Source organism: Mytilus californianus, unplaced genomic scaffold (assembly GCF_021869535.1).
Source record: "Mytilus californianus isolate M0D057914Y unplaced genomic scaffold, xbMytCali1.0.p SCAF_24, whole genome shotgun sequence".
Classification (NCBI taxonomy): domain Eukaryota; kingdom Metazoa; phylum Mollusca; class Bivalvia; order Mytilida; family Mytilidae; genus Mytilus; species Mytilus californianus.
This window is the reverse complement of record NW_026262673.1, coordinates 6,207,271-6,230,428: the sequence shown is the minus strand read 5'-3', so window position 1 is coordinate 6,230,428 and position 23,158 is coordinate 6,207,271. Positions and strand designations below refer to the sequence as shown.

The 23,158-nt window shown below is 30.9% G+C and overlaps 1 protein-coding gene across 1 annotated transcript; it reads left to right on the top strand.

The window, feature by feature from the left end:
• The first annotated feature begins 1,841 nt into the window (after nucleotides 1-1,841).
• On the top strand, nucleotides 1,842-22,093 carry LOC127732381 (uncharacterized). Its single transcript, XM_052241414.1, has 14 exons — nucleotides 1,842-2,019; nucleotides 4,312-4,364; nucleotides 5,435-5,479; nucleotides 7,272-7,368; nucleotides 9,810-9,862; nucleotides 12,059-12,194; nucleotides 15,405-15,511; nucleotides 15,708-15,807; nucleotides 16,668-16,759; nucleotides 17,424-17,616; nucleotides 18,375-18,409; nucleotides 20,061-20,192; nucleotides 21,455-21,533; nucleotides 22,077-22,093. Exons 1-14 carry the CDS (start codon nucleotides 2,013-2,015, stop codon nucleotides 22,091-22,093), a joined length of 1,146 nt encoding a protein of 381 aa, XP_052097374.1. The 5' UTR covers nucleotides 1,842-2,012.
• Nucleotides 22,094-23,158: the final 1,065 nt, after the last annotated feature.

The following is a 23,158-nucleotide window of genomic DNA, read 5'->3' as shown; positions in this document are numbered from 1 at the left end:
TCAAACTTTACTCATGCCAAGTATTTCTTTATTTGAAACAAAGATAAATTCTGCACAATTTTTTGAAAAGTGCAAATTTAACAAAGACTAATAGGGGAAAATCAATGGTGGTATTACACCTAATATGGGAAGCTGTACATGCACCTTTGACCTTGTGAGTACTCTCATGTGTTAAAATTTCTTGCTATTTAAGTGAAATATTACTAATAATGAAATATTCTGAGTGGATTGAGTCTCCAAAACACATTTTATGAGAAAATTTCCTTGAAATAGGACTTTACCATGAATATTAGTTGACAGAATATGCCATACTTAGAGTTTGGGGAGCTTTTTCTCCTTTTTTCTTATATATTTTGCTATACTAGAAAATTTTTCCTAAGAAATACTTTAATAAATATATAGTTTTAAGTAAATGAAATTATTTTTAAAGCAGTAACAACAAATTATTCACCAAAAGAGAAGCTTTTTATGTCCCTCTCTGGAACACGGCGTAAATTTAAGTTTTACGTAAGGACTTATTGAAACCTCCTTGGAGACAGTAAACTTTTATACGGATAGTTCATTCAGCTTGAATACTTCAATTAATCATTTATTATAACATTTCTATCATAAATGAGTGAAAGTTACCCCAAAATTTTTATTTATTGGCCTATAAAGTAGAAATTTTGAGGAAATGAGAGGTATAAATGGACCAAAAGAGACCTTATAAGGAAGACAAAGAGGTCCATTAGTAGTATTTATCATCCTAAAATCATCTTTTGTATCATATTCAACTGTTTGTAGGCAGATGAGATAAATATTTGATCATTTATTGGTCCACACTATATTCTATCATGATGCGGCTTGGTTTGGATTTTTCGAAGAAATTTAGCTCGAATCGCTGTAGATGTCGTCTTACATTATACTAGATTTTTCTCAAACTATTGAACTGATTATGACAAAACTTGACAGGAATGCTTGAAATAACCAGTATTACAAAGGAACAAAGTCACATTCAGTTTATTTAACAAAAAAGTCTTCTTTAGGTGTAATACCACCAAATCATAGTATGTCACATCCGGTTGCATACGAAAATAGGTCGAAAAAAAATATTCCCTTGAATTTGACAGTTGTAGGTAATTGATCCTACATTTCATTGCAGTAAAACATTTCTGGGTCATAAACATATATCTTGGGTATTTCAAAGCACCATTATTTTTTTATTTGGGGTTTCTATAGAATATTTTGGAAACTTGAGGTTACATGGTTACTAAAGCTTGTACACAGGTTAAAAAAGGGGGAAAATTTGATTGGTTAACTTCCAGTGATGGTTATTTTCTTATATGCAATGAAATGTTATGTGAAATTTTTTCTATAGTACTGGACAGGATCAAACTTTACTCATGCCAAGTATTTCTTTATTTGAAACAAAGATAAATTCTGCACAATTTTTTGAAAAGTGCAAATTTAACAAAGACTAATAGGGGAAAATCAATGGTGGTATTACACCTGATACACATTGTTGTCAAGATAGTGGAATTCTAAACGACTTGCATGAACGTGAGAGGTTTAGCTAGCTATAAAAACAGGTTTAATCCACCATTTTCTACATAAGGAAATGGTAGTACCAAGTCAGGAATACAACAATTGTTTTTAATTCGTTTGATGTGTTTGAGCTTTTATATTTGCCATTTCCGTTTGGAGTTTGCCATGGAGTTCGTGATTTTTGTTATTTTACCTTTTTCGCATATCCTGTTTACTATCCCAATGCATGTTTAAATATACGGACGCATGATCAAATGTGTATAGAATGCTTTTTTTTTATTACTTATTACGAAATATGCTTTAATTTTTTGAGATTGTACTAAAAGTATTGAATATTAAGATTCACAATTGGTAGTTTTAATTGTCATGCATTCTTAATTTTATACATGTATCTTTTCATATGAGATTTAACAATAACTATCATATTTGTGGTCTGCATCATCATAACATCTGGTTGAAGCAAAATTGGACTTAGAAGTTTCAGCGTGATGGCTGGTAAGTTGTATATAAACTGAAATAAAAGTTAATGGGATGAATGTCAATAAAGCAACTATCGATAAAATAATAAAAGCCCCGCCCCCCTAAAAAATATCTTTTATAAAAGACCTGACTCATATCGATACACAGATTAAAAAAACTTTAAAAAAACACTTTGTGTAGAGGGCCGTATGATTGCCTACAATTGCTTACATCAACTTCATTTGAACTCCTGTAGATAGTTGTCTCATTGGCAATCATACCTCATCTCCTTATATTCCCTTACTAACGTCTACTTCATTATTTTCTGATTAGTTTCTTATTGGATTTGCGGTTATACTTCCCTCATTTTAATATTTTTATAAAGAAACAAAGTACCAATCTAAGATTATTCAGTTACTGAAAGCTAGTTCATAGCCAAAAACTAATAAAATCATACATCCTAGACAACATATATATCCTAGACAACATGTATATCCAAGACAACATATATATCCAAGAAATATATGTATCCAAGACAACATACATATCCAAGACAACATATATGTTTAAGACAACATATATATGCCAGATAACATATATATATATATATCAGTATACATCAAATGGACGTCATATGCAATGATGTTGATGTTGATGTTAATTGTTAATTGTAAATTAATCCAACGATTACATTGAGTCATAACAATAACGATGTCCGGTAACATTAATTTTTTATCGGACATTACTTTAATGCGCACTTGTTAACTTTCAGAAATATAAAAGCGTCGACCATTACATAAGTAAGTTAATTCAGGGATCAGCTGAAGCCCGCCCTCGGGTTGGGAATTTTCGCGCTACGTTGATGACCCATTGGGGGCCCTGGACTGTTTTATGCTATTTGGTCGGGTTGTTGTCTTTTTGACACATTCCGCGTTTCCATTCTCTATTCTAATGTTAGACCTTCGCTTAAATACGGTGTATGGCTGCTCAACCAGTCTTCGAAATGAAATTTAAAAAAAAAATGCAATTATAGTGGATCAATCATTGAAAAAATAGTTAATATTTCTTCATTGTAAGTTACTTAAATATTGAATTTACCGACGAGTGTTTAAAATAAGGCATTACCACCAATGGTGCGCACAAAAATACAAAAGAAAAACGACATATTTTCGAAATAACGTTTTCCGAAATATCTAATGTAACTAATCGGTTGTTTAGTGAAAAAAATAGTCTTATTTTGTCCATAATGTTAAAAAAATTTGATATATGGAGGAAAGGAAGAAAAAAACAATATTTATACAAAATGTTGGTGTAAATTTCTATACATTTCATTTTTTTTTATATCAAAATATGTAATATTTTTCAAAGGCTACACTGTATCAATCGATAACTATGTATTCAATCTATTGTTATTTTTCTTTTAATTTTCTTCCGTAGAGTAACATTCTTATGTGTTTCTATTCTGTAATTGGTTTGTTCTTTTGTTCGTTTGTTGTTGTGCTGTAGCCCTTTTTGTATTTCCAATCTTTCATTTTTGCTTATGTGCTTTGTCTATATGCCATGTTTTTCTTTGTTGACATTTTTGTTTGTTTTTATATTGATTAAGATTATATAACACAATGTTGACTGCTGTACCCCTATTGTTGACATTTTAACCTATTATGTGTGTTTGTTTTGTACACACATTGTTGTCAATATAATGGAATTTTATATGATAGTCAGTGAGAGGTTTAACTAGCTATAAACCAGGTTTAAACCAAAATTTTCGACATTACGAAATGCCTGTACCAAGTCAGGAATACGACAGTTGTTTTCAATTCGTTTGATGTGTTTGCTGTTTTGATTTTGCCATTTGATAAGGGACTTTTCGATTTGAATTTCCCTTGGAGTTCGTTATTTATGTTATTTTTGTTATATTACTTCTTGTTTTTTTTTATGCCTACTTGTTTTTCTTTTGTGATAATTTAGTTAACCAACGTATAAGATATATTTAACAACCTATAGCTATTGACATCATACATTGTTAAAATAACATCGAAACAGATACATTTTGGCAAAATAAAATTAGCCAACAACTATTTTTAAAGGCTCATGATTGTAAACCAAAGTATGTTCGAACATAATCCATTAAACATAACGATATGTTTAAGAGGCAAGTGATTTTATCAATGTGATAATAGCTTAAATCTTTTAGAAGGCACAATTATGAATAAAGGAAAAAATCGGGAGAAACAAAGTGTCAGTCAAAATTCGTATAAGTCGAAGAGAAAACATCGCATGGCTAAAATGAAAAACAACATTTTAAGGTTTTGGTTTGATTTGTTTCAGAAGTTATAGAATTAATGCCTGGTTCGACGGATACAGACTGGATTACCAAATCGGTATGGTGAACATTTTATTCAAATTCGTTTTTTTATGTTTTTTTATGTAAACTCCAAGGAAGCCCATAACGAATTAAATGTTACAGCAGAAATAAAATGTATAAAAGTACGTGCTGGTTCAACAACTGAATACGTCATGTCCATGGTAGTTTAAACAGAGAAGCAGACGATACTAAAGGGATATTTAAACTTACAAGCAGAAGACAAACATACGACTTTAACTATGGCGAAAAGACAACCACCGCATACAAATCTAACGATTGAGTAACACGAGTCCTACAAAAAAACGGGGATGATGTCAAGTCCTCTATAATAATATGCACACTCAGTTCCATAGCGACGACCTAACATGTTGTCATTATCTTAAAATATACAAATAAATGCACAATAAAAATAACGCCTCTTTCCTTAGTAATCACATGTTTATCTGTACAATTTAGTGACGCACCACGTGCATTTAACATTCAACATTCATTTGTCTCTTAGAAAAACAGAAATGAAATCGTTATTATAATTTAAAAAAAATAGTTCTTTAAATAAACAAATTGAGCGAAAAATTATTGAACAAGTGACCAAACTTCTGCATACTAATATAATGATAAGTCATAAAACATATAGCTTTAAAGTTCATTTGTAGGGGTTTTGTGATTTATCTCCTTCGTATTTTTTTAAACCAAAATAGATTTGCAATATTTAATAGAAATTTTACTATATTGTTTAATGTTAACAGGAGAGAGATATCCTTTTAATATAAGTAAAGAAAAACCATCTCTATCGGGAATTTCTTTGAAGTAAAACTATATTGTCTACTGTTTGCCTTAAAATAAACTATTTCATTAAACTGCATCAAGTTATCTCTTAAACGTTCGTAACAGATTTTCGATTACGAAATATTTTTGGCTCAAACCTCACCAAAGGGACATTATTTTTCAAAATGCACATCTGGTACAATAAGATTTGTACCGTTAAAGATATTACAGATGATCAATAGATATGGGGTTATTTCATATCATTTATTTCCAAAGTTTTCACGCACCGTCTTGATAGAGATGCATGTATGTCTTTTCCAGGAATCGGAATCTGAAGATGAGGGTCGTCGAAAAACAAAGAACTTGGTAAGTACATCCCACCCTAAATATCTTTGAAATATCAAAACTTTAAATAAAACAATAGTTATTTAGTCAATTTAAATACAAATGATGTTCAGGCACTTTTTTCCCAACCTGGGTAATACTAAATACTTTAAAACATTTCAACCATTCCTGGCCATCATTTATTCTATCGTCTGACGGATTGACTTTCAGCAATGAAAGAACCATTCCTGGTATTCATTTTTTTCTATCGTCTAACGGAAAGACTTTACCACTTATTTCTATCTAGCGTCTGACGGATTGACTATTCTAATCGGTTATCAGGCCATTAGTTTTCTCGTTTGATTTGTTTTATATTTGTCATTTCAGTGCTTTTTATAGCTTACAAGGCTGTATGGGTCTTGCTCATTGTTGAAGGCCTTACGATGATCTATAATTGTTAGCTTCTTTGTTTTTTAATCCCTGGTGGAGAGTAGTCTCTTTTGCAATCATACCACATCTCTTTAATTTTTATTTAGTACAGGACTGACTACAAATGGACGACTGAACTCATAGATGAACCACATTACCAAACTATTCATTCATGTATAGACCTGAGCATTGTATTGTTATGTTTCTTTGGCTGCGTCAGTCCATGAGCTAATAATATTAACATAGTAGAATAACGTGTTGTTAAATGGTATTTGTTAAATCATTTTTGCTGCCTGAATTAAAGATATGACGGAATGAAACAATTCAAAAGAAAAATATGGTTCATTAATACAAAAGGTATAAACAAAATAGAAGATTGCATACAGCTACACACGTCAACCATAAAATAACAATATCTTAAGACAGACACATAAATAGGACGTTAACCGCAAAATAACAGTATCATGGGACAGAAAATAAATAGGACGTCAACCACAGATTAACAGTCTCCTAGGTCAGGCACATACATTGTTTAGCCGAGTGTAAATTGTATGTGAGGGCTCCACTCTTACTTACCTGCAAGACCGTTGTAATTGCACAACATAATAACAACCTGTTACAATCAGTTGGATAGGACTTATTTAACTAATCATTAGCACAATCACTAAAAAATAAACCATAAAATTACAATATATAAGAGGACTTGGTATTTAAAACCTTCAACTTATAAATAAACCAAGTGTACAAAGACATACATTGATTGGTTTTACCAACTTTATATTGAAAAAACTTCTTTTAATTTCTTGTCATATATGATGTAGAAATTCTCTCAACAAAATATAATCAAGACCAATTTTTTTTCAATAAATTCAATTATTGCTTAACTTTTGGTGTAATTTTATGTTGTAACTTTGGTGTTACACAAAAGCCATAACAAACGTTATACTAGTATATTGTGACCCTTGTTCGTACTTTTAAGCTTAAATTTAAAATAAGTTGGATTTACGATTCAGAGAGAAATTCAGTAAAGGAGAATATTCCTAATTTGGTAACAGATAGAAGTGTGTCCTTAGATGTGCTGTAATAAATAAATGCAACACAACGTTGCCCATTTGAATTTTCATCATTTGTAGAAAATTTTCATCAACAGAATTCAGTAGATATAGATAAAACCTTGACCTTTTTAATAATATGTTCTCATAAACTATGGAGATTGTTGACCCTTCTGAATGTCTCTGATAAAAAAATAAGTATTTATGTTGTTTTAATAGCCTTATGTTGTAATGTTTAAGCTTATATATTTTAAACAGGAAATTCAAGGCCATACAAGTGTGCTGTCAGAAAAAAAGTATTGAAATTGTTTTAACAGCTTTTTGTAATGTTTAAGCTTATTTATTTTTAACAGGAAATTCAAGGCCATAAAAGTGTTGGTGGGAGGATATTACATTGTAAAACCTTCTATGGTTACAAAATTACAGATTTAAAAAGACAGTATATTGAAGGTATTGGATATACTCATATATATTATAAATATATGGTGGGTTTGAATTGCAATTATATACTTACTCTATTTCTCTGAGCTTTCAACCATTTAGATTGACATCTTTCTTTGTCCGACTATTCTGAAACACAGTAGATGCTATAAAGTGACATGGCAATGATACATCTCGGCATTTCATCTTTTTAATTGACCTTACATGATGAAAATGTTTTTCACTTTTATATGAGATTTTTAATTGACCTGAGAAGACAATAGCTTTACATGGTTATATTACACTACTAGCATATGAAAATAAACAGCAACAATATATTTAGATTGCGCTTGCAAGTTCTTGTCCTTCCGTCAGCGGGATTTTCTGCGACCCAAGAGATGATTTCAGCTTCCCAATTGTGAACTTTCCAATTTTATGCAGCAACATTCCAGCAGCAACTGCATACGGAGTATATATCTCCCAGTTGATACGATATTCCAGGGTTGTATTTCCTATCATGATTTCCTTGTTAGAGGGTTGCTGCTCACAAGGAAGCTTTTAAACCAAGACTGCCCTACAGATATGTTCCAATTGTCGTAACTACAATCTCGGCCCCTTTTCCCCGAATATGACATACCGAATTAGACGTATCACTTGTTTTGTACTGACATTAGCAACACGAAGGGTGCCACATGTGGAGCAGGATCTGCTTACAATTCCGGATCACATGAGATCACCCCCAGTTTTTGTTGGGGTTTGTGTTGCTCAGTCTTTAGTTTTCTAAGTTGTGATTTGTGTACTGTTTTTTGTCTGTGTGGCTTTTTCTTTTTTTTGCCATGGCGTGTTCGGTTTATTTTCAACTTGTGAGTTTGAATGTTTTTTTGTTATCTTTCGCCTCTCTTTTAAATCGGTATTATATTAAAAAATGGAATATGATGTGCTTTGTTAATTGTCCAAGAGATTGGACAAAGTGATTTGATACATTACAAAAGTCTTTGACTTATTTGTACTGAAGGGTTCAAACAGTGTTATTCTTTACAAAGTTTTATTTCAAAAGAGTAACTTAACAATAATATATGTTCTAGAGGAACATTTCCAATTGTAAATAAAGCATAATTGATTGGGCAAATGTATTGTAGTATATAAGCAAACCAAACTGCATTTTACGAAAATTCAAAATGGATTATAAAAAATATGAAAGGATATTTATAATTCAAGATTAGGATGAAAGCCACTGTGGACAGTTTATATAATTACAATACTGAAGAAACATTTGCAATTTTTAATTATCATCAAAAGTTGAAGTTTCCGTACAAACTTAGTAAATTACAACACTAGGAACAGTAGACTGCCTGTTATATTTTGACTTACATACTTCTTACATTTGTGGAAAGTCTATGACAAACGAGACGATTTCAATTTCGAAACTATAAATTTCTCCCATCTTAACAGCAATTTACAAACTTCAACGCATATGGAATATACATTTCCCAACTCATTCGGTATTCAAGAGCTTACAGCTGCTACTCAGTTTATAAAACGTCACCAGTGGCTGAGCAGAAAAGTAAGGAATCAGGTTGATGTCAAAGAATGTCGCGTCCTTTTTCAAAAAAAAATCCATCGGAAGATACCAAGACCTTGTTGATAAATATTCCTTTTCACCTTCACAAATAATACATGATGGTCTTGAAGTGTAGATTCTAGTTACTGACGTTGTTTATCATCTCAATTACGTGTAACATTGTTCTTTTTATGTGTCTTTGTATATTTTAAACCTTTACTGTTTAGTCCATTTTTGATAATATCCTTTTGGCGTGGCTCGGTATTTATACATCCCTACATTGTATTATTGTGGTATGGTCATATTTGTATTCTTGTCTTTCATTTTTGCTTATGTACTTTGTCTATAGAGTATCTATAGTCCATTTTGTTTTTCTTTGTTGACAGAGTTGCTTTTTTTATAGTGATTGCGATTAGACCACAATATTGACTGCTGTACCCCAATTTTTGACATGTATATCTATTTTGTCTGGTTGTTTTGCTCACACATTTTGTTGGCAATTCCATTGAGTTCTATGCGACTGTCATATAAGTAAGAGGTTTAGCTAGCAATATTACCAGGTTTAATCCACCATTCTACACAAGGAAAATGCCTGTACTAATTCAGGAATATATCAGTTGTTTTCCATTCGTTTGATGTGTTTGAGCTTTTAATTTTGCCATTTGATAAGGGACTTTCCGTTTTGAAATTTTATTGGAGTTCGGTATTTTTGTTATTTTACTTTTTATGAAAATTCAAGCTATTCATACTAGTTGTAATTTGTTTTTGTTATTTTTTATAATGAAATATTATAAAGTACATTGAAGTCATTTTCTTAACTGTTTGGATTCACTTTACCACCTACAAAGAGTCCTCAAGAATATTTACATAATATACACGTGTTTTAGTTGATTAATCTTTATATTTCTAGGCGATTGTGGTATGTGTATAGTTGAGTTCGGAGATGGATTCGCACAGAAAAAGGTAGAGGTTTTGTTGTTTCTTAATAATGTTCACCGAAAACGAATGTTATAAATCCTGCATTTGATTAAAATACAATTTTAAAGTCTGTTGGTAATCTTAAATGATAGTCCTGAGAATAAAAATGACAACTGGATGTACCGTATATCGGGTTTTTTTCGCGTGTGATTAATTTTCGCTTTATTCGCAGCTACTAAAAAACACGAAAATTTAACCCCGCGTAAATTTCACTGCAAATTGAAAGATTTATCGTTGTTCGACAGTTTCATACATTATACTGTAAATTACCGAGTCTTTTGTGTTCTTCGACGGATCTGAAGAATGAGCATACTTAATTAAGATCTCTGTTTTCATAATAATTATATCGATTAATCATACATTCAACACCTTTTGACAACGCAGCAATCAGTGACATGTTAAATAAAATTGAGAATGGAAATGGGGAATGAGAATGGAAATGGAGAATGTTAATCTATTGATTTGTGTCATAATCCGAACATTTTGCATGTAATGTAAAAATAAGATGAAAATAATTCACATTTACATGGATTTTTGTATATCTGTAATGATCAAAACCTTCAAGTTTAAGCATGCTCCAATGCACATAATTTACGTTCCATAAAAGTTCTCTGAATTATGTGTATTTTTGTTTGTATTAGTCATATTTATTTGTATTCGATTTCTTGTCAGTTACACAAGTTTATGTTGTTTACATCTTTATCAATACGATATAGTTATTTTTTCGCGTGTATTTCTCATTCAGCAAAAATTATACACAGTGTAAATTTAACCTGCCCATTTTGTCATCAAATCATGAAAAAAAGGCCGACGCGGTATATGTAAGACAATATAAATAAAAGTAATATGACACAAAGTACAACCTTACAGAGAAGACAATGAGGCAAAAATGAGCACCATCCGTTCTGCGGGTCATGAATTTATAGTTTTAAAATGAAAATGTAACATAGAAAATGAAAGCAAAATTCACAAAATCATCGTTACGTAAAATATGTAATGAAAAACATGAAATAAAAATTGTATTGCTATAAAACCAAAAACTTAGTTCAATATACCATGTTCTTGTAGAGTCTGTCTGGTTAAATTGATTGATTGATTGATGATTGCTTTACGCCTCATCAGCACAAAACGGCTTTATCGCGGCAAGAGCTATTCAAATATTATAATATATATATATATAATTGTTTTTAATCAGACATGAAGTCCTTCAATTTACTAAAACTTTAGTTTAAAGCGAAAATACTTATTTACAAATAAAAATTCATCAACTAGATAACATGATAAAAACTTAAAATCATTTTAAACTAATGCAACAAATTCATATAGCATAAACGATTCGTTGAAATTCTTCACGCACGTTTTAGACCCATACGTTCTTAATGGTAAAACATTGTAGGTTAACAAAATACACATCCAGTAATGTCAAAGATACCCGTTCACGTCTACTTAATTTGACATAGTACAAGATCACCTGTATGAATGTGTGAGCTCTATTAACACACACAGAACTCATTGTTATATCACATTTTGAGAAGGGACTGACACTGATGAAGGCTTTTTGTTGGTCCGAAATATCTGTCAATACGATTTCATTCCATCTTTTTTATATCTTTATCTTTTATCAATATCGTTGCACAAATCCTAAAACTTATATATATAGGAATACGTGACTTGGCTGCTGGATCCCGTTTGTTGTCACGATAACAAATTATGTCTGTTTGGGTTGCTAATCCAATTTTGTTGATAAAGTGGAAGGTTTAGCTAGCTACTAAACCAGGTTAAACCCACTATTTTCATCCGAAAATGCTTGTTTCAAGGCAGGAATATGACTGTTGTTTTCCTTTCGTTCCGTTGTTTAATATAGTCGAGCGTTTGGTTTTGTCAAGTTATATGGACATTAAGCTTGGAGTTTGGTATTTTTGATAAAATGTAATAATGACTTATATATCATCAAAGATAGAAAAAATAGTTCTTAGAAAACAGTCTACAATGCAGATTAAGCATTGATAATTGACTGCCTAGTAACTAATGTTTTACTTTTTACTACTAGCGCTTTCCAAACAATGTATATCAGATACGATCATATTGCAATATATTCATCGTCATCATAATCTTCAGCATATGTTTTTAATAATCAATTTTCTCTTCCAATTTATTGCATCATAGAACTTTTATTTATAGATTGAGGTGATCTGTTGGGAATCGTTGCGGTTTGGAGACAAACGAAAGTTACACAAACCGTTGACGTGTCTCATATTTGCTAATCGAGAAGTAGATGACAGATTGAAACTAATGGAAGAAGTCATATCTTTTGCAAGTAAGTATATGCAAAGCTTTCTTAATTATTAGAACAAATTACAAATTGAAAAAAAAACAATGTCATGTGAATCAAAGGCAATGATTTTAAAATGTTTTGTAGGGAGTCATCTATTAGTGTTTAAATGTCTCCAACCACACTAAGTGTACAGGTGCACAGGGAACTACATGTTCCTTAGTCATATTGGTAGTCCTTTCCGGTTTTTTGGAGTTTTTTTGGGGGGTAGGGTTGGGGGATGTAGTCACCTTCTTCGCGAATGAAAATAACACTTTTATAAAAGAGTACTTCATTAACTAGTATATGTGATATCTTTGATACAAAAACACATGAAGATAACCTATTCAAATCAATACACGTGCATTTCGAGGAAACAAATTAAAAGAATTATTAAAGACAACAGATTTCTGTATTTTTTTACATTTTCTCTGATATTGCATCTACAAATTTGCTTATTAAGTGAAAATTCAATGTAACCACCAAGTACTGTGTCTTGATATATTCAGTCAGATAAAAATGTAACGGTATTTTACAGCTTTTTAGGAATAAAGGTCTAAAAATTTATGAAAAATCCGGAGTTCTTGAAATTATTTTCGATTTCTTTAATATTAGATACAATTATTTAATATGATGTCAACATTACCACCAAGTACACTGCCTTAAGATAAGATGCTCATATCAAATATATAATGGTATTTTATGACACTGTAAGGCAGGGTTTCACCTGATTCAATTTTTAGTTTGTCCACCTCTTTCGCCAAAATAATATATTTTTCGCCACTTTCATAAACATATTTTATCGTTTAAATTTTTTTCTTCTTTGTTACACAAAAAATCATTTTACAGCATTGTTGTCTAATCTATTATAATTCTAGCGGAGACATGTAATACAATCTCTGATTCTACATATATTTTGTTTAATCTGTCTACGTTGTAACAAATAAACACTCAACAATTACAAATATTTACTTTTTTTAAAGATACTATGAAATTGCAATATAAATCATAAAATCATCATTTTTGACTTCTGGGAACACTGTATTCATTTTCAATAAGTCTATCGGATACTTTCCGTCTAGTTGAAGGACGAAGACTAAAGTCAGAGATTTTTCTTCATAACAACAGATTTCTTTTCCGGACCATCGTTAAAAGAAAAAGTTGAGACGTAAAACTATGCTTCAAACACGTGCGTTGCAAAAAAGAATGTGAAGTACCTACTACAAAACAATTACTTCTATCAAAGTTCAAGGAAAAAGACTATAAGGTCAAAGATTTTCTAACTTTTGAACATTTTTCTTCATTTAAACAGTTTTCTGTTCTTGGCCATCGTTTAAAGAAAAAGTTGAGATGTAAAACTATGATTCAAATAAAACACGTGCATCCCTATAACGATTGCTAAGTACCCACTTCAAAATAATTATTTCTATCAAAGTTTTAAAACTATCCTTAAGGTGACATATAACGCCATTTAACCACACAATTTCATTAAATCCACAATCAACACCCTTTTTTTTTTAAATAGTCCATTGTTACCGATAGCTAAAAAGTGCAATCAGCTGATTATTGATTTTCTTTCACAATCGTAACGCGCGACAAGTTCAAGGTGAAATCCCAGTATCGTCTGATCAGGGAAGAAGTCCGAAAAAACTGAAAACAATCAACAATATAGACGTAGTCAAACGGTTATTATTTATTCGCAAAATCTTTCGCCAATAATGAATTTTAATCGCAACAGTTTTTATTTTTTCTCAAAGTGCGAAAATAGCAATCGCCAGCAGAAACCCATCTGTGGAATAGAATATCGAAAAATTCAAAGAAAAAAGAAACAAAATAAAAGATACCGGATTTCCTGGGAAAAAAATATTTTTAATTTCTCTTATTTTGGATCTTATGATTTTATATTAAGCACCAATACCTTGCCATCGATTATACAATTTTTTCTTTCGAAGGAATTCGCTTAAAGAAACGCTTGGATAATAGTCACCCGAGAGGCAAGATATTTCATCTTTGCTGCTTTAAGTTCGTCATCCTCGGCAACTCTGGTTGAAAGCGGAGGGGAACATTTTTTTGGAAATGTGCATACTATTTGGATATAATCTCCAATATACTATCGCTTCCCTAAAGTTTAAGACGGTTCCTAGCACCGATTTGATCAGAATTCATTGCAAGACACAACTACTGTGCATTGGTGAATATAAACATGGAGAAACATAAACAAATGATCAATTATATATATATCTGGCCAAGAAACCAGACATTTCTGTGTCATTTGGTCTCATATGGAGAGTTGTCTCATTGACAAACATACCACATCTTCTTTTTTTGTATATAGTATATACATAAATTTCCAACAATTGCTCTTAGCCTGCAGATCCTATACAAACATTTATTCAACAACGAGGCACACGAGATATATTTTAGAAGTTTGGAAAAAATGACGTATGTACATGTATATTGCGAACTGTATACCAATTCCATCAACAAAATGGCCGATAGCGGAAATACTAACGAGCACATATATGAGAGAAGTCATCGTCAGAAAAATTCAAAACGGAAAGTCCTTTATCAAATGGCAAAATTAAAAGCTCAAACACATCAAACGAATTGAAAACAACTGTCATATTCCTGATTTGGTAAAGACATTTCCTTATTTAGAAAATGGTAGAATAAACCTGGTTTTATAATTACCTAAACCTCTCACTTGTATGACAGTCGCATAGATTTCAATTATGTTGACAGCAATGTGTGAGGAAAACAAACAAACATAAAAGGTAAAAATGTTAAAAAACATAGAAGCATACACCTCAAGCACGGAGAAACATATTGAAAAGAGAGTATATGAAGTATCAATTCATGACAAAACTTGAGACGTCCCTTAGCAACGGTTTGAGAGGGGAATAAGAGTAGGAATATTTGTAGTGTTTTAGATATTACGTCGATGTAGTCGCTGCTTAGGTGCTGACATGATTCATAACACACTTTTGTTTTTAAATTATCAATTGAAAAATTATTAACAAAGTAAGGTTCTTTACCCCCAGTCGAGGTTGACCTAAGATTTCTTTGTTTTGATTTGCATCGGTTCGTCAGCTAGTTGATCACGTGTTCCGGTAGTTAAACATTTTTGGGGTATGTGCGATCCTGATTAACGCCAATTAGGAGAAGCGCTTTGGTCGCCACAAATGTATAAATTGTTTTCTTTTCACGTTCTTTCAGGACAGACCAAATTGCCTTGTCATTTTGTAGGAACAAGAGTTTTACTGATCTGTGATTCTAACGATATTGCTTTTATCCACTACAAGACAGATAAAGCAATAATTATGGTACGTTGAGGTACTTATGTTCAATAAAAAAAATGTGCAATCGTTGAATATGTATTTTGCATGATTATTATTTTAATTCATTATACATTGTTAATCATAAATGTATGTAACCACATAAGAGTTTGTAAATGTTGGGTCTCAATCCCGTTGAATGATACCAATGATACATAATATATGGATTTCAATATTTTCTTAGGAACTTGTAAAACAAGGATTTCGTAGATTCGAAAGAGTGGACATCAATGGATCATGGAAACCAGGAAACGAAATGGATTACTTTAATGAAATTGCAGAATGTATGTTATCTAACAAATAACTACCCTTTTTTCTAAATATGACTTAAATATTAACAGTTGTATGACATGTTTATTTATCAAAACATTAATGTTTTTTCAGTAAAAGGGGCGTGGCTAAATCTAAATAAACATTTTTGGGGGTTTGGTAGGCGAAGTCGTATTGCGTACTAAATTATAAGCCTGATATCCTTAATGAGTGATACATTGATTACTACTTAATAAAGAATGTTTAAAAGATAGATATTGCGTATACCTCCAAGATATAGTTATGATATATTGAATGCTTAGTGTAAATAAAATTACAACCGCAGTGCCATCAAATAAATTAGTCAACGTATACGTGATACTTAAAAACGCAACTAATAAAATTCAACCATTGTTAGGAAAAAGTTAAATAACAAAAAATACCGAACTCCAAAGAAATTCAAAAAAGAACGTTCTTTATAAAATGACAAAATCAAAAGCTCAAACACATCAAACGAATGGAACACAACTGTCATGTTCGTGACCTCTCACTTCTATGACATATAGGAGTTATCTTGAATTTCAGTGAGAGGTTAAATGACTGGGACTTTGTTTTATTTTTTTATTTTTGTTTTTAAGTTTTGTCTAGTGTGACAGAAGGTAAACGCATTTTAATATTAGACATTAACATGGTATTATGATGCTGTTTAGACTTACAGTAAAGGCACATAATCTACGAATAGTCACATACCACGTATGTACGATGCGGTTACTTTGATTTAAGTTTGTATTATTACTATTCTCATTATGAATATATCTATGATAATCTATTTATCTATTCTTATGGTTTTTTTTATTATAAAATTTGTTTCAATTCTTTCTTTGGCTGATAAAAGATTTCTTTGGATTGTACGTTGTACCTGTCATTATACCCATTGGAAACAATTGGAAGAGCCAAAAGATGCAGATACCTATTATTCGATTAAAGGTAAAATATTGTATTGCTAAGAACAACATTTAAAAAATGATCTTAGTTTGCATTTCGCAAAGAATGCATAAATACATAAGAAATTTAAATTTCACAAATATATTTGAATGTGTTTAAATTTCACTGAATTGAACAAATCATACAAAAGATATTTATTCCGATACGTGAATATACTTAAATTTTATATTCATGTTAAAAAAAGTAATTCTCTCAATATTTTTAACAATAAATTTATGATGTTTTTGTTTGAGTTTACGTTAAAATAATTAGTCTTAGATACTAATAAATTAAAATCAGAATATTTTACAAATTATCGATAGAAGTAAAACAACTAGTCAGTGGTTAAATTGGTGTAAACTAAGTTCTCACTGTCAGATGGATAATTTCTGTCAATACACCATATTGGCAACCAACTTTTTCTTTTTTTTTATGTTGTTGAATCTCAATTTTTATGTTTTGAAACAAATTTGACACATTTCGGAATGTTTCCCATAATAAAGTTATGAAATCAAATCATGGAATGTAGTACGGCTTTATCAACGAATGTCAAAAAACGAAAAAAACAAAACAAACTTTGGAACTCAGAAGAAAGAACAAAACATTGGGTTCTCGTCATGATTATGTTTTAGTTTAACTCCTACATTTACCATTTTATGTATACCAGAACGACATGTCCGATGTTAGTGTTTTATGGCCGGAAGACGTTGATCAGAGTTTTACAGAATACAAAACAGATACTGAAAGTGAATGGCGTTTAAAGAAAACAAAATCAGTGACGGATGATTTTCCGTCTGATAATGTTATTTCGGAAAACTGGTGTGACTTTGATATTATCGTTTGTCAGATGCTTATTAGAGGTATATTTCCACAATAAGGTATTAATACACAATTTGGATTTGAATGACTCCAGTTTAAGGAATTAATTTAGGTTTACAGACTTATTTCACATGAAATAAAAAAAAAAAAAGAGGCGTTGGTACACATCAGACAGTCGAAACAAATAATTTAAAGAGAAACAGACAACGCCATGGCAAAAACATGGAAGGCCACGATCGTTGTAACATGTCCGTTTTCATTTGCGACAACTTGTTTCGTAACGGTCAGACATCTTCGTAAAGTGCAAGTAAAATATTCACAGGGATGACTACCACTTAACACATGGAACCCTTTGTTCAACAGCTTCTCTGTTTGCAGCAACCCGTTTTCAAGAATGTATTGTCAATTTCTTGATACAATTCAAACTTTGAACAAGTAAAAGTATTCATTCAACCATAAATATACATATCATTAATACCAAATTGTCATTAAAGATTAATGGAAGTTAAAAAAAAAAACTGCTCATTATAAATTGTACATCTGTTGGCTTATTTTCTGTGTCAAATAGATACGAACTAAGAGATAGGTTCGTCCTGAAATTGATCAAAGCTACTCATGGCCTGTTTGGAAAAAATGTTTATTTTAGTCTAAAATGTTTGTAAATGATTTGGTATTTGTGTTTACTGCCCACCGTATCTTTCAAAGTCTTTTGGAATATACCTCAAATATAACTTACAAAATTTAAGTGGTCAATAACAATGTATATCTATGTATAAATTGTGTTATCTTATATTTCTAGTTTATATGGACGAGGATTTAGCAGAGCAAACATTTGTAAGTTGTATTTCTCAGAGAAATAATATAAATATCCTCTAAAAAGGTGGAGGTATGATATAAACCATTATTTATTAGTTGCAAAAATAGTTATCTTAGTCACGCATAACAAAATTATGTTTATCATTTTGATTCAGAAACATCTTGATATCAAGTTGTCTCTTTAGTGCAGAAAGGTTATCTGTGATTTCACTTTCACGACATAAACCTGTTGCCGTTCATATACTGACGTATAATGTTCATTTTACGCATATTTTTAGTCAAGTGATATATGAGCTGTACCCCTAAATGCTATTTTTTTTAAATATTAACATATTGTAAAAAAAAACATTGTGTAAATTGTAGTTAAAAGATCCTAAAATGATGCTATTTTGGTTAAGATTTTGCTATTTTGCACACAATGTATTCTTGTCTTTCATTTTTGCTTATGTGCTTTGTCTATTTGTCATTTTGTTTTTCTTTGTTGAAATGATTGTTTGTTTTTATAGTGTTTACGATTATAACACGGTGTTGAATGCTGTATCCCAATGTTTTACATTTTTGCCTATGATGTCTCTTTGTTTTGTTCACACATTTTTGTCAATATAATGGAATTTTATGCGACTGTCATACAATTAAGAGGTCTAGCTAGCTATAAAACCAGGTTTAATCCATCATTTTTTACATAAGGTAATGCCTGTACCAAGTTAGGAATACGACAGTTGTTTTCCATTCGTTTGGTGTGCTTGAACTGTTATTTTTGCTATTTGATAAAGGACGTTCCGTTTCAAATTTATCTTTGAGCGGTATTTTTGTTGGTTTTACTTTTTCGACGTTTGAACACTAATTTAGACGTATTAGACAAAATAAAAAAATAAAAATATATGCTGATACCGATGTCCGACTTTCGTCTAATGAACATCTGAGGAATGTTTTTTGGTAGAATTGTAATACAATTTTGATCTGAACAGCTCAATGCGGTATGGGTTTTGCTCATTGTTGAGGAATGTATGGTGACCAATAGTTTTTAACTTCTACGTCATCTTATCTCTGGTGGAAGGTTGTCTCATTGACAATCATAGCACATCTTTTTTTTTATAATTGGAAGACCGAACAATAAGTCGTAAAGACATTTTCATTCTTTAATATAATTTTCAAACTTATCCAACGCAGCAAATTCAGTGATGTTAGACAAATTGCTTGCAGTCAATTAAGATCTGTTCAGTCCATGTTCAGATTGTTTAGAAGTTGTTCCTTACCTGTACCCATCAACATCATGCTGAATGTCTGAAACGCTACTGAACAATACTAAATTGACTGCAAACGAATTGTCGATTGAATTTAATGCCACATTTTTTGCGGTGGGACTACTAAACATTATGACTTTATATTTGGCCAGGAGCTTTGCAGTGATGAGTTGTAACGTATGAGCATTTTGCGGATCTGTCAAACAGTTACTTCATGTTATCCGATACTTTGAATTACGAGTAGGACATGCTCTGCACGTCAAAGGGTTCATTCTTGTATATGTTTTATTTTCTATGTCAGCACTGGTTATTTTTTTTTCATTTAGTTAGTTGGAAAGAAAACTCACAAAAAATTCGATTTTTAATGATTGTTATTTTATATTTTACTTATGTTTCAATAACATGGCATGAATTTTATGTTTCAGAAAGAAATACATGCATACAATCATACTGCATTGTTCATGTACCTTTTGAAGAAAGGGGAGTGGAATATTCCAAAAAAGTACATAAAATGGCCAATCGATCTGAAGAGTGCTCTAGAATACATATATGAGGAGGTGAAGGTTCTAATGTTGTTAACAGTGTACAAAAAGAATGAAATAATTATCAATTAGTTATATGCGTGAATAAAAAACATCTTCATTAACACCTACATCCGGTGTTCCCCATATGAATCACACAACAGGCTTTCAAATAAATCAGCTGTGGGTAAAAAGAACTTGAGACAAATATGCACCGAACACTGAACAAATAAATAAAAGAACTGAGACAAATATGCATATAATAAATTGACTCATATATTTAACTTGATACTGTACTGCTTTACTTTATAATGAATTGACTCATATATTTAACTTGATACTGTACTGCTTTACTTTATAATGAATTGACCTAACCAATCTTTACATATTTAACTTGATACTGTACTGCTTTACTTTATAATGAATTGACCTAACCAATCTTTACATATTTAACTTGATACTGTACTGCTTTACTTTATAATGAATTGGCCTAACCAATCTTTACATATTTAACTTGATACTGTACTGCTTTACTTTATAATGAATTGGCCTAACCAATCTTTACATATTTAACTTGATACTGTACTGCTTTGCTTTATAATGAATTGGCCTAACCAATCTTTACATATTTAACTTGATACTGTACTGCTTTGCTTTATAATGAATTGGCCAAACCAATCTTTACATATTTAACTTGATACTGTACTGCTTTACTTTATAATGAATTGACTTATATATTTAACTTGATACTGTACTGCTTTACTTTATAATGAATTGACCTAACCAATCTTTACATATTTAACTTGATACTGTACTGCTTTACTTTATAATGAATTGACCTAACCGATCTTTACATATTTAACTTGATACTGTACTGCTTTACTTTATAATGAATTGGCCTAACCAATCTTTACATATTTAACTTGATAATGTACTGCTTTACTTTATAATGAATTGGCCTAACCAATCTTTACATATTTAACTTGATACTGTACTGCTTTGCTTTATAATGAATTGGCCTAACCAATCTTTACATATTTAACTTGATACTGTACTGCTTTACTTTATAATGAATTGGCCTAACCAATCTTTACATATTTAACTTGATACTGTACTGCTTTATTTTATAATGAATTGGCCTAACCAATCTTTACATATTTAACTTGATACTGTACTGCTTTGCTTTATAATGAATTGGCCTAACCAATCTTTACATATTTAACTTGATACTGTACTGCTTTGCTTTATAATGAATTGGCCTAACCAATCTTTACATATTTAGTGTTTATTTTAAAAAGGAGTATGAATATATAAAGGAATTATGGTCAAACCAGAAATGTTTTACCGACATGGATTACAAACTGCCTGATCACAAAGGTTTGTATCAAATAGTTATATAGCGAATACTTAAATTGATTTTAATTAAACCTTGACACCAATATTATTATTCGAATATTTAAAGTATTACTCTGATTAATCTTCAGCCTAACAAAAACTACAAAATGAAACCATGGTTATGTCATAGATGTCTTTGTGACATACAATTGTTTGTCTCCATACTGAGTTGTGACTTTCTTGTTAAAGATTTGGAAGTATGCAATTAGGTAAATATTCTAATGTAAATTAGGACTTCCTGTATTAGTCAAGTGCCTGATACATTTATTAAATTTGAGACAACTTCATCCAATATAACCCCGATATAAATAAATCCAGAAGTTGTGCTTTGCGATGCGAGAATTCAGACAACATTTTGGCGTGTCAAATATTTCGAAAGCCTTTTAAATTCATATATCTATAGCTTTGTAGTTGATTTCATTTAACAATATTTGATTTGATTGTATCTTCTGTTTTTGTTCAGGCTAGTTTTGTTTCGTTTTGCTTTGCTTTGTTTTGTTTTGTTTTGTTTGTTTTGTTTTGTAGTACTTACTTCAATTTAGTTGAGCATGGCATATATAAATATAAAAAAGATGTGGTATGATTGCTTATTAGGCAACTCTTCAACAGGGACCAACTGACAAAAGTTAACAATTATATACAGCCTTCAACAATGAGCAAAACCCACACCGCATAATAAGCTATAAAAGGCTTATATAATATATAACCGGGAACATTTGTGTAAAAGTACAAACTATCAAAATCAGTTGAAAAAGGCTCAACTCACCAGTTCGATACGAAGAACATAACAAAAACATAACAAAAAAACAAAAGAAAGTACAGATCTGAGAGTCCTCGCAGTTACTGAAAGCTAGTTAAAGGTCAATAACAACTAATAAAAAATGTCTAAGACTAAAATATTAATCAATACACGTCCAACATCCAATGGATTAAGTGTTAAAACGTCATTAACAGTCAGAAAAAAAACATGACCTTGTGTAGTTAAATGACTTCAGATATTAATCTAAAAGAATAGAGTTATATTATTAAATTGGTCATTTATAGTATAAGTTTACCGGAGCCATTAACAAGTCCGGAAACTGATTCATAGCACCATTTGGAATGGTTTCATTTATAATTTGTATAACAGATTTACAATTAGAAGAATTATGATAACTTAAAAGGAAATGATAAAGTCGTTAAAGTGTGAACATGTACGAGAGTTGTATTAGCTAAGATATGTACATTTTGTAAACGCTTTACGATGTTCCTGCTAGAAAATAGGACGTTGACAAAAAGTTGTAATCATTATGTTTGTGATAGATTATAGCTAGACGTCCTTAATTTTTGTCAAAATCTAGGAAAAGATGAAGGACTGAAGCACTTTCTGATTACGGGATTATTCTGATTCACAAGTTTACTACGATATATGAGATGCAAGCACTCACTGAAATGAAGGTATTGATTGACTGGAACCCTCAATATATCTGAAATTGAAATTGAAGATCTTTGCAAGATTTTTTTTTCTATTTTTCTTCAATTCTGCTTGATATGAGTAACAAAACCAAGTATACCAGTATGGGTGCAAAATAAGAAGCATTGGCATACCGGGGGTTGAGATCTCACAA